At 49.3% G+C, this 13,565-nt stretch overlaps 1 protein-coding gene across 1 annotated transcript; it reads left to right on the top strand.

The window, feature by feature from the left end:
* Positions 1–6,097: 6,097 nt before the first annotated feature.
* Positions 6,098–12,767, top strand: LOC147584571 (putative butyrophilin-like protein 10). Its single transcript, XM_086716761.1, is given in 6 exon segments — positions 6,098–7,534; positions 7,809–8,162; positions 8,672–8,953; positions 10,041–10,199; positions 10,946–10,969; positions 11,697–12,767. Coding segments are annotated over 6 exon segments (1,494 nt in total). The 5' UTR covers positions 6,098–7,440; the 3' UTR covers positions 12,278–12,767.
* The last annotated feature ends 798 nt before the right edge of the window (positions 12,768–13,565 follow it).

The following is a 13,565-nucleotide window of genomic DNA, read 5'->3' as shown; positions in this document are numbered from 1 at the left end:
TCACCTTTGCAGCCCAGGAATAAATCACACTCTATAGTGATGAATACTTCTTTTAATGTACTGTTGGATTCTATCTGCTAGTATCTTGTTGAGATGGTTTGCATCCAGGTTCATCAGGGATTTTAGTGGGGTCTTTGGTTTTGGAATCAAGGTAATCCTGGCCTCATAGAATGAATTTGGAACTTTTCCTTCCATTTCTACTTGTTTCGAACTGTTTGCAAATAGTATTAACTCTTCTCTAAATGTCTGGTGTAATTCCACTAGGAAGTCATCTGGCCCTGGATTTTTGTGTCTTGGGAGATTTTTTATTACTGATTCAATTTCTTTGAGAGGTATGCATGCATTTCTTTGAGATGAATATGGATGCAAAAATTCTCCATAAGATACTAGCAAATCGAATTCAACAGCATATAAAAAGAATTATTCACCATGACCAAGTGGGATTCATTCCTGGGCTGCAGGGCTGGTTCAACATTTGCAAATCAATCAATGTGATACATCACATTAATAAAAGAAAAGATGAGAACCATATGATCCTGTCAATCAATGCAGAAAAAGCATTTGACAAAATTCAGCATCCTTTCTTAATAAAAACCCTCAAGAAAGTAGGGATAGAAGGAACATACTTAAACATCATAAAAGCCCTTTATGAAAAGCCCACAGCTAACATCATCCTCAATGGGGAAAAACTGAGAGCTTTTTCCCTGAGATCAGGAACACGACAGGGATGTTCACTCTCACTGCTGTTGTTTAGCATAGTGTTGGAAGTTCTAACATCAACAATCAGACAACAAAAGGAAATCAAATGCATGAAAATTGGCAACGATGAAGTCAAGGTTTCACTTTTTGCAGATGACATGATATTATACATGGAAAACCTGAAAGACTCCACCAAAAGTCTGCTAGAACTGATACATGAATTCAGCAAAGTCGCAGGATACAAAATCAATGTACAGAAATCAGTTTCATTCTCATACACTAACAAGGAAGCAACAGAAAGACAAATAAAGAAACTGACCCCATTCACAATTGTACCAAGAAGCATAAAATACCTAGGGATAAATCTAACCAAAGATGTAAAAGATCTGTATGCTGAAAACTATAGAAAGCTTAGGAAGGAAATTAAAGAAGATATAAAGAAATGGAAAAACATCCCATGCTCACAGATTGGAAGAATAAATATTGTTAAAATGTCAATACTACCCAAAGCTATCTACACATTCAATGCAATCCCAATCAAAATTGCACCAGCATTCTTCTCTAAGCTGGAACAAGTAATCCTAAAATTTGTATGGAACCACAAAAAGCCTGAATAGCCAAAGCAATTTTGAAGAAGACCAAAGCAGGAGGCATCACAATGCCAGACTTGAGCCTCTAGTACAAAGCTGTAATCATCAAGACAGCATGGTTTTGGCACAAAAACAGACACATAGACCAATGGGATAGAATAGAGACCCCAGAACTAGACCCACAAAAGTATGGCCAACTAATCTTTGACAAAGCAGGAAAGAACATCCAATGGAAAAAAGACAATCTCTTTAACAAATGGTGCTGGGAGAAGTGGACAGCAACATGCAGAAGAATGAAACTAGACCACTTTCTCACACCATTCACAAAAATAAACTCAAAATGGGTGAAGGACATGAATGTGAGACAGGAAACCATCAAAACCCTAGAGGAGAAAGCAGGAAAAAACCTCTCTGACCTCAGCCGCAGCACTTTCTTATTGACACATCCCCAAAGGCGAGGAAATTAAAAGCAAAAATGAATGATTGGGACCTCATGAAGATTAAAAGCTTCTGCGCAGCAAAAGAAACAATCGACAAAACTAAAAGGCAACCGACGGAATGGCAAAAGATTTTTGCAAAAGATATTTGCATATCAGACAAAGGGCTAGCATCCAAAATCTATAAAGAACTCACCAAACTCCACACCCGAAAAACAAATAATCCAGTGAAGAAATGGGTAAAACACACGAATAGACACTTCTCTAAAGACGACATTCAGATGGCCAACAGGCTCATGAAAAGATGCTCAACGTTTCTCCTCATCAGGGAAATACAAATCAAAACCACACCGAGGTATCACCTCATGCCAGTCAGAGTGGCTAAAATGAACAAAATCAGGAGACTATACATCCTGACAAAGACGTGGAGAAATGGGAACCCTCCTGCATTTTTGGTGGGAATGCAAACTGGTGCATCTGCTCTGGAAAACAGTGTGGATGTTCGTCCAAAAATTAAAAACAGATCTACCCTATGACCCAGCAGTAGCACTGCTAGGAATTCACCCAAGGGATACAGGAGTGCTGATACATAGGGGCACTTGTACCCCAATGTTTATAGCAGCATCTTCAACAATAGCCAAATTATGGAAAGAGCCTCAATGTCCATAAACTGATGAGTGGATAAAGAAATTGTGGTTTATATACACAATGGAATACTACATGGCAATGAGAAAGAATCAAATATGGCCTTTTGTAGCAACATAGAACTGGAGAATGTTATGCTAAGTGAAAGAAGTCATACAGAGAAAAAGATACCATATGTTTTCACTGTTATGTGGATCCTGAGAAACTTAACAGAAGACCACGGGGGAGGGGAAGGAAAAAAAATTAGATAGGAAGGGAGCCAAAACATAAGAGACTCTTAAAAACTGAGAACAAACTGAGGGTTGATGGGGGGTGGGAGTGAGGGGAGAGTGGGTGATGGATATTGAGGAGGGCACCTGTTGGGATGAGCACTGGGTGTTGTATGGAAACCAATACGACAATAAATTTCATATCAAAAAAAAAAAAGGAAAGAGAGGAGGTGAAGGGAGGAGAGAGAAGCATATGAGGACAGGGAAGGTAGGAGGGGGAAGTGAGGGAAGAGGGGGAGGGGAGAATAGGGAGAAAGAGGGGGAGTAGAATGAAGAGGTGGAGGAAGGGGAGGGAGGAGAAGGAGTATGGAGAGTAGGAGGGGAAGGGAGGAATGAGAGGGGAGGAGACATGAGGGAGGGGAGAAGAGGAGGAGGAGGGGAGGGCAGAGAATGAGGGAGGAGGACAGGGAGGGGAGTAAGGGTGGGGAGGTGGAGGAATAAGGAGAGGAGGATTGGGAAATGAAGAGGAGGAGGGGGAGGGGAGGTCAGAGAGGTGAGCACCAGGAGGAGGAGAAGGGCGAGGGAAGGGGAGGGAAGCCAGACATTAACCGCCCCTCTCCACCCCAGCCCCCCCCCCCCCCCCCGGCTCCATAGGAGGTAAGGGAGAGTTTCCTCCCTATACTCATGAGAGCCTTCCCAGGACCACAAAGGCCCACACAAAGGGTTGTGGGTAAGAACCACCACCAGGCACTGGATGACCCAAGCCCTTGCTTTCCCAGGGCCAAAAGACCCCACACAGAGGTGTGTGGGTAAGGACAACCACCAGGCACTGGATGACCCAAGCCCTTGCCTACCCAGGACCACAAAGGCCCCAGGCTGAGGGTTGTGGGAAAGAACTACCACCGGGCACTGCATGACCCAAGCACTTGCTTTCCCGGGGACACAAAGGCCCCATGCAGATGTATGTTGATAAGAACTACCACCAGGAACTGGATGACCCAAGCGCTTCATTGCATTGACACCGCGGTATTTCTCTGAGGACATCTCACCTTTCCTCCCCGCCCCAACCACATGGCACCTGCACCGTCCGCCTAAGGGACGCTCCCCCCCCTCCCCAGCTGCTTCTTTCCCTGGAGGAGTCCCCGAGGATCTTCCTGGTAGAGGCACTGCCCTCTTGTTCACTGAGGTCAGTGCAGGAGATGCAAGGACCTCTCGGAGATCACGTGACAAGGGACCTAATGTGCAGAAGGAACCCTCCCATTGTAGGACTGGAGGCCAGGGAGCCAGAGGAGGGGGTAGGTCCTGCAAGGGGGTGGCCAAGGCGGTGCCTGCGGCCAAGCCATAAAGTCCCAGTGGACTTGGAGAGCTGAGCCAAATACCCGTGGTGGGGTGGGGGGGAGGGCACACACCTCCTTTTTGGGAGGACCCAAAAAGACTCTGTGAACACAGCCCAGGGCAGGAAGCAAGAGGCTGGCGTGTGGCAGGGGCAGGTGGGCACAGGGTGGTGGGGGGGGGGGACGGGGAGGGGCCCTTCAGCTCTCCTAGGGCCTCTGCCCTCTGTAGGACAGACCCTGCAGGAAGCCTGGCTCAAGGCAGGTGCAGGTGGGCGTGGACCACACAAGCTCACTGGGTCCTGGCGCATCCCTGGAGCAGGGTGCTGGACTGCACACGCATCCCTGCAGGGGGCGCCCGGGAGCCTGCAACTTGGAGATTTCCCTTCTACCTTGTGTTTTCCATTTGTTTTTGTTTTTGTTTTTTCTTTTTTTCCAGTTGCGGTGACATTCCCATAACACAAAGTCAACCACATTGAAGTGAACGATCCAGTGACATGCAGCACACTGACACAAGCTTGTACGGCCACCACCTGGATCTCGTGCCAGAACAAACCCCCGAACTGCTTTGTGGTTATATTTCCCCCCTCATCCCCACTGCCTGACAACCATCAATCTGCTCTTTGTCTGTCTGCATGTACCTGTCCTGGACATGCCATGGCAATGGGACTCTACAGTCTGGGGCCCCCTTCCTTCCACCTTGACTCAGGGAGCCCGTCCCCATCTGGGGTTTATCACTGCCCCTGAGGGCCTTGGTGCCATCTCCGGGAGCTCTTCCCACTCAGGTAAAAGGCTGCAGACCATGTGCATGCTCACCAAGGACCACTTGTCCAGGTGCGCCCACCTTCAGGATCCATTCCATCATAGCTGCCAAACCCCTTAGGTGCTTCCTCTAATGTCACATCCCCAGTCCTCCATCCTGACTCAGAAGTATACCCAACCTGGGTTTTAGATGATGTCATTATCTGCTTAAAGCAATGCACGGGGAGATGAAAATGAGTGGCAGCATAACTCTTCGTATTTATATAGAACAGGGGAGCAACTTGATTACCAAATAGTTCGCTCTCCTGATAGGAACACAGAGGACGGTGTGGGTTGGCAGCATCAGTCCCTGTGTGAACACGGATTTGGGAAGGGGACACAAAACTTCAGTCCATAAAAATCTGCTGAATTCAACCAAATATCCCACCTCCAGGAGGGACGCAAACTTTCCCTAACTGTTTTTTTCCCTCCAAAACTCTCCCAGAAAATGTGCAGACTTTTTGGTCAACAGGAGGGAAGAACAGGTAGGGTTCAGGCCAGTGTCTTACTCACACAAGGGGTAATGGGGCTGGGTGTTCTGAGCCCAGCCCAAGTCAGGTCCCCAATGAGGAAAGATTGCCATGGCCCCAGACATGGAGGAGGAGGTGGCCTGATTTCCTGCACAGGAGTCTGGGGTGGGGGGCGATTGCTAGAATTTAACCAACTTCAACCTGAACATGAGAAACTTTCCCAAAGGGACCAGGCCCAGCCTGTCCAGGACTGGAGGTGTTTTGATAATGCAGAAACTTTATCTGAGTCCCCCAGCCTCTGCCCTTGGCCTGGATCCTCGCACTCAAGAGCCAGGTCTCCACCTAGGGGCTCCTGGCACCAGCCCAGACAGCCATCCCTACCCCGGGGGTTCCTTGCCTGGTCTTTCTCTCTCGCCTTATCTCCTGCTACCAGGGCCTTGCTCCCCAACACTTAGTGTGTTCAGTTCTGTCAAACACACCCTTTAAGAAGCCCTTGGTTTGTTTATTTTTTCTATTGCACCTTCCAGAAAGGCACAGTTGGTCATTTTTCCAGAAAGTCCTAGGATTCTACAGAAGCTGGGGAGCTCAGACGCTGCTCTCTCCTATCACGTCTGGAAGACTTGTTCTACACCTTCCTGGAACTTGTGGAGAAGTCAAGCGATCCCCTCAAGGCCACAAAATCTCCCTGGGATTTTACAGCCCTACTACTATTTGGAAAGGTGAGTACTTTCTATTTTAAGGGCACTCATCCACATGTCTGTGTTCTCCACCCCTCCCCCATTCTTGAGTGACAGGGAGACCCCAGAGGCTTTCACCAAAAGAAGGCAAACACGGAAGAGAATGAGGGCAAGTGCCAACATACCTTCTCATGCCAGTCCTGCATGAAGAGGTGCTGGGCCGAATCGCCCAGACCAGCACATGTGGTTCAGAACACTTGTTCTCAAAGCTGAGTTCATAAATATAAATCTTTGGAGCATGCTGGCCTCAGGCCATGTCTGTCTAGGAGCCCTCTGGCTCGAGTGCTCCCTCCTCCAACTGCAAGTTTTGTGGACTGTAAGGGGGTCGACAGAGGTACTTCTGGCCTTGGTGTCACCCGACTAGGGGGTGGCTTTTCTCTCCCAGTGTGCTCATGTTCCATGACAGAGCACAGCCAGAGGTCGGGCAAGGCTCCTACACAAACAGGTGAGGAGACAGAGCCCGTTCACAGGAGGATGTGTCCATGGTGTTTTGCAGACACATGGCCACAAGAGAAAGGTCATCCACAAGTAGGTGGACACAAGAGCAGGTGGCCACTGTTGTGTCTCTGTCTCTAAGGTAAGCAACTTGTGCAGGAGTAAGAGGGGCCAAGATAGTGAAAAGGGACCTTTCTCTCCCCTAGCCATGTTTCCTTCACTTCCGTTAGCCTCCCAGTGTTGACTCATCCCCCACCAAGACAGAGAGAGAGAGAGAGAACAAGAAAGAGAGACAGAGAGAGATAGAGTAGGAGAGGGAAAGAGACAGAGACAGAGACAGACAGGGACAGAGAGAGAAACAGGGAGAGACAGGGAGAGAAGCTGGGAAACACAAAGACAGAAACCGAGACTAACAGAAGCAGACAGACAGACTGGAACAGAGAGAGACAGAGACAGAAACAGAGACAGAGACAGAGACAGAAACAGAAACAGAGAGAGACAGAGATAGAAACCAAGAGAGACGGTGACAGACAGAGATAGACAGAGACAGAGACAGGAACAGAGAGAGACAGAGACAGAGACAGAAACAGAAACAGAGAGAAACAAAGGGAGACAGAGACAGAGAGTGACAGAGACAGAAAAAAAAGGAAAGAGAGAGACAGACATAGTTGAAGAGAGACATAGAAACCAAGAGAGGCTGAGATACAGAGAGAGACAGACACAGAAACAGAAAGAGACAGAGACGGGGAAAGACAGAGATGGACAGAGAAAGAGACACACAGACAGAGACAGAGACAAAGACAGAAATAGAGACAGAGACAGAGAGAGATAGAAACAGAGAGACAGAGATAGAGACAGAGAAAGAGAGAGAGAGACAAAGGTAGAAACAGAGGGAGAAAGACAGAGACAGAAACTGAGAGAGACAGAGACAGAAAGAGAGTCAGAGACAGAGACAGAGACAGACAGGTACAGAGAGAAACAGAGAAATAGAGAGAGACAGAGACAGAAACCAAGAGAGACAAAAATTAACTCAGTCCTGCCCTGTCTCCAGTGTCTGGGGCTCAGGCATCTCTGTCTCCAGCAGCCATGGCAAACACACAAGGTCGAGACATCTTTCCACCCAGCTGCTCCATCATCTTCCTCCTCCTGCAGCTTCTGTCCTGCAGCCTCTCTGCAAACGGTAGGAGAACTCTCCCCGCCCTCCCATGAGCCATGTTAGGAGGGAGCCTGTGCATGGACAGGAACACAGTAGGGGGCTAAACTGGATCCAAGCAGTCCTTCCCTGGGGACCCTGGACAAGGGCATGGGGTGTTGTTGAAGAACCTGCGTGTGGGTGGGTGTCCCCTGGGCACAGGCTGGGGGGGCGGGGCGGGGACCCTGTGCCCGGTGGGGGGGATGGCCCATGGTCTCCTCTCACCTGGCCTAACCCATGCTTTCTGCTATGACCTCATAAGGGAAAGCCGATTTCTCTGTCTCTGGTCCCGGCCAACCGGTCCTGGCTATGGTGGGGGAAAGTGTGAAGCTGCGATGCCATCTGTCCCTCAATATCAGTGCGGAGGACATGGAGGTGAGGTGGTACAGGGAGGAGCTGTCCCCAGCCGTGCACCTGCGCAAGAAAGGCAGGGACATGCCTGAAGAGCAGATGTGGCAGTATAAGGGCAGGACGACCTTCTGGACGGCTGGCCTGGCTCAGGACCAAGCTGTGCTGACCATACACAACGTCACCGTGTTCGATAACGGGACCTTCCACTGCAAGTTCAAAGAGAGCACAGGGTCTGCAGAGGCCACCCTGTGGCTGAGAGTGGCAGGTGAGGGTTGCTGCTGGGGCCCCTGACCTTCTCCTGGTCTGCCTGAGACCTTTTCCCCCAGCTGCAGATCGTCCCATTATGACCCTAGCCTGGGCGCTTCCCACAGCGGGCGCTAACGTGTTTATGGCAACCTGGGCGCATCCCACAGCATGCACTAATGTGTTTCACAAGGACAGGTACATTCAGGACACCTGGCTCCTTTTCAAAGTTACCCCCACTATCCCGGAGAGAGGGGTAGCAGAGGTAGGGATGGGAGGACAGAGGCAGAACGAGACACAGAGAGGAAAAGACACCGATTTTGCAATACAGGAAAGGTATTTGATCTTCCTGGGCCTTTTCTGTTTTGTTCTGTGGTTTCTCAGAAGAGGGTAGCATATATGGCATATAAATATTACACAGAGCAAGTAGTCTGAAAAACCCTGATACCTGCTGGAAATTTTCAGGATCTGTGCTTTTCTGTCAGAAATGGTAATGGTTGCAGAGGCTGCAAAGCCTGTCTCTTCCCACAGGGCTGGGCTCTGAGCCCAGAATCCAAGTGCGAGCTGGCCAGGATGAAGGCATCAGGGCAGAGTGCACCTCGGAGGGCTGGTACCCAGAGCCCCAGGTGGAGTGGAGAGACTTCAGGGGACAGACCCTACCTTCCATGACCAAACTCACAGTGTCGCCAACAACGGACCTCTTTGCAGTGGTGTCCAATGTGACTGTCTGGGACAGGGACGTGGGGAACCTCTCTTGCTTTATCTCCAACCCCCTCCTCCAGGAGAGGATGGAGACCAAGAGCCGCCTACCTGGTGAGTGTTCTGCTCCATTCGACCTCAAGATCTCTGAGCACCCCAGACAATCAGTAGTTAATATCCAATACTCCACATAGTTCCTTGTAATGAGACCTTGTGAGATCTAGTCTGTCAGCTTCCAACTATACAACACAGTAGTTAACTATAGTTTCCATGCTGTATGTCACCTCCCTGGGACTTATTTTATAACTGAAAGTTTGCACTTTTGACCCTCTTCACCCATTAGCTTCCCGATCTCTCACCTCTGGAAACCACCAGTCTGTTCTCTCCATCTATGACTAGGCTTTCTGGTTTTCTGGAGGTTTGGATGGTGTTTTGTTTCGTTTTAGATTTCACTTATCCGTGAGATCCTACACATTTTTCCCTGTCGAACCTCACTTAGCAAAGTGCCCTCAGGTGCATCCATATTATTGAAAATGCCTGTATTTCCTTCTTGTTTATAGCTGAATAGCATCCCTTTGTACAAATATATATATTTTTCTTTATCCTTTCATCCATAGGTGGACACTTGTGCTGTTTCCGTATCTTGACTATTGTAAATAACACTGCAATAAATGTAGGGGTGCATTATCTTTCTCAGTTAATATTTTTGTTTTCTTTGGATTAATACCCAGAAGTGGATTGATGTGGTAGTTCTATTTTTATTTTGGGGGGGAACGTCCATCATCTTCTCCACAGTGGCTGCACGGATAGCTCCTTTCGTATTAGCAGTAAACAGTATTCCCTTGTCTGGATGAACCACAGCCTGTTTATGCTTTCACATTCTGAAGGACACCTGGGGGCTTCCAAGTTTCACTCTGTATAAAAATGTCCTTCTAAACAACCTCAAGTTTCAGAAAATTTGCAGGAATGATACACAGAATGCAGACCCACTCAGTATTTAACCTTTTGCCTTTTGTCTACCATCTCTCTCCTGTGTGTCTGTCCATGTCTGTCTGTGCAAAGGCACACACATGTTTTCAGGTCATGTCAGGTTAGTTCACAAGCACCTGCCCCCTGACTCATTAACCCTATGGCATGTGTGCCCTAAGAACACAGGTGCTCTCTTACCCTGGTATTCTTGCCTCCCCAAACTCTCTTTTAGCTCAGGTGCCTAAAAGTTTCCCATCAATGGCATGGAGGGCAGTGGTGCCTGTGATCCTCATTGTGGTGGGGCTTGTAGCAGCTGTCTTGTGGCAGGAGCCACCTGTCTTTTCTGGAAACATCAGAGGGACAGGAATAGGGTACAGCTGGAAGAAGAGAGACTGAACAGAGAAGAGGAACAGCTGTCCCAAGGTAAGCAGGCCCCAGTGGGACAGACGTGCCCCTTCCAGCCAGGGCACTCATGTGGAGCCCTGCACGAAGGCTCTCCTTCGTGCACCCTCAAGCACAGGAGGAATGGGAGAGACCTGCCCAGGCCCCAGCTCAGGGACTTCCCACCTACCATATGCCTAGTGAGATCCTCCATCACTAAGAGGTGTTTGGCTGCTCTTCACTGGGTGACTTGGGGAAGGCTGGCGGGTCTCTGCTGGGGAGACAGATGTGAGCTTGAACCTGGGAAAGTCTATCAGTCGAGGGTGATAACAACATCCTGAAAATGCTCAAGCAACAAATACAGCAGCAAGCCTGTCACCTGAGAGGATCTTGTTGTGAGCGCGGGGATCATCATCAGTATGGATCATTCCACTCGCCTGTCTGCTCTCCTCCCTGCCTCCTGTGTCCTTGCTCATAGCTGTCAGGCCCTGATCTGGGGAACAGGTCAGAGATGTGTCTTTATGACAGACATGGGAAGGCTGGGCCATCAGGCTACGCCCCACAAAACCTTTCCCTAGGAATACAGTGACCTGGATTGTTTTTTGGGCACTGAAGAAGGGATATTTGCTCTTCCTTTACAGGGTCCCTGCGAGAGCTCATTACATCCTGTTTTGACTTAGCTTCACAGAACATGAGCTTTCACCCCATCTGGTCAGTGCAAACCCTACAGTTTCACATCTTTCTGTTTCATTGCAGGCTGGCCAGAGGACATCATCTATGGTGAGGACCATGCTGGGGGCTGGAAGGGTCTGCTCCCTGCATGTGTATTTATGCGTGCATGTGTGAGTGCATGTATGTGTGGGTGTTACGTGTGCATGTTGTACATTTATGTGCTCATGTGTGTGTGCATGTTATGCACATATGTGCACGTGTTTTCATGTGTGTGTGCAGTGTGTACAAGTATGTGCATTTGTGCATGTGTGTGCACATGGGCTCATGTATGTGATGTATGTGCATACATCATGTGTATGCACATGGGCTCATGTATATGTGCACGTGTGTGCACACATGTGTGATCCATTCTATTGCAGAGTGCAGAAATGCTGTGCTAAATGCTGGTTCCATGGCTGTAAACACCAAGTTTAGCTGCCCTGAGAGACCTTAGCTCCTGTTTACTACCTGAGGGACAGACAGGCTGCAGAGCCTGGGCAGCAAGAGACCCAGATCTTCTGAGGCACAGTCACTGTGGGGGAAACTGTTACAACAGAGAGTGCAGAGCCAGGACACTGTCTCAGTGGGAAGTGTGGGGTGTGTGCACAGGGTCCTGGACAGAGAATGGTGACATACAAGGAGCCACCTCTGCTGCTCTGGGATGGCCTGTGTGCACAGGGTCCTGGACAGAGAATGGGGATGCACAGGGACTCCCAAGGAGGCATGGTTCCACCTCCATGCAGGAGCATAGGTGGGGACCCTAACCCCTAAATCTGATCCTCTCCTCTTCCCACAGTGAGCCCATCCCTGGACCCTGACACTGCAAGCCCCAAGCTCGCTCTCTCTGAGGCAGCTGTTCTTTGAACAAGAGCTGCCCGACAACCCAGCAGATTCAACCGGGACCCCTGTGTGCTGGGTCGGGAGCAGTTCTCAGCTGGGAGGTATTACTGGGAGGTCCAGGTGGGGCACAGGAAGACCTGGAACCTGAGCATGTGTCTGGAGAGCTTGGTTTGGACGGGAAGGATCCTCAAGGCCCCCCAGCATGGACTCTGGGCCCTGGAGCTGTACAAGAAGGGGTTCTGGGCGCTTGCCTTCCCAAGAGTTCACCTGCACCCTTCAGAGCCCCTGCATCATGTGGGCGTTTTCCTGGACTGTGATGCAGGCAGAATCTCCTTCTACAGCATGGGCAATGGATCCTTTGTCTACGCGTTCTCTGGACTGTCCTTCTCGGCACCCTTGAGGCCATTCTTCTGCCTCTGGACACACGACCCCAGCCCCCTAACCATCTGTTCAGAATGGCAGCCCCCAGAGGCCTTAGGGCCTCCTCAGGGTGAGGGACAGGACAGGGTGGGAACCCTCCTCCAGCAAGACCCATGATCTCCCTGCTCCAGCCTGTCACCAATTTGGGGGAGATGTATCCATTCTAAGTCCCAGCTAGATCACATACAAGGGTGAACCTTTCTGAATAATCCCCTATTACCTTCATTTTCCTTCCCTGTAAAATACTGGCAGTATATTATGGGCTGAATCATGTCCCCTCCAGTTCACATGTTGAAGCTCCAACCCCCAGGGCCTCAGAATGGGGCTATATTTGGAGATGGGGCCTTTACAGAGGTGGTTCAGGTAGAAGGAAGTCACTAGGGTAGGCCCTGATCCCATCTGATCCCATGTGACTGGGGTCCTTAATAGAAGAGGGGATCAGGGCATAGACACACACAGGGGACAACCGTGTAAGGACATGGGGAGGAGATGGCATGTGCACGCCAGGGAGAGAGGCCTCAGGAGGAACCAGCCCTGCCACACCTGGATCTCATGCTTCCAGTTCCCAGGACTGGGAAAAAAATAAATGTGTTGTTTAAACCTCCCAGTCTGTGGTATTTGTTACAGAGACCAAGCTGACTGTTACACCATATCATTACATGCTGTGGGTGATTTTCTGAAATGAATTTGGGGCATATGTTTAATGTTGAGCCTAGTGCCAGACATGAAGTAGTTGCTCTGTAAATACTAGCCTTGCTCATTCCCTCCCCTCCCACCTTCTTCCTGCCCAACCCCCCTCTCCTACCTACCCACTTCCCCTTCTCCTCCACTCTCCAACACTCACAAAGTCCTAGTCATCTGGTCTACCCTGGATGCCTCTGTCTTCCCACCCCATGGCAGGTCGGTGCAGACAGAACTACGTTGAGGCGAAGCCAAAGATTCCAGGACTCCCTAAGGTTGGTCAAGGTCAAATCAGGGCATGTAGGCAGAGAGAGTAGCCTAGACACAAGTGTGGACATGGAATCAAACAAGGCATGTACATGGAGGCAAGGTAATACTCGAACCACCACCAGAAGCCACTTCCATCCTGCCTGTGATATTTACAAATGACATACTGGATAAAGGGCTAGTGTCCAAAATCTATAAAGAACTCACCAAACTCCACACCTGTAAAACAAATAATCCAGTGAAGAAATGGGCAGAAAACATGAATAGACACTTCTCTAAAGGAGACTTCCAGATGGCCAACAGGCACATGAAAAGATGCTCAACGTCATTCTTCATCAGGGAAATACAAATCAAAACCACACTTAGATACCACCTCACGCCAGTCAGAGTAGCTAAAATGAACAAATCAGGAGACTATAGACGCTGGAGAGGATGTGGAGAAATGGGAACCCTCTTG

Source organism: Puma concolor, chromosome A1 (genome assembly GCF_028749965.1).
Source record: "Puma concolor isolate L17-30 chromosome A1, mPumCon1.1.hap2, whole genome shotgun sequence".
NCBI lineage: Eukaryota > Metazoa > Chordata > Mammalia > Carnivora > Felidae > Puma > Puma concolor.
The sequence above is the reverse complement of the archived record's forward strand: the minus strand, read 5'-3'. Positions and strand labels throughout refer to the sequence as shown.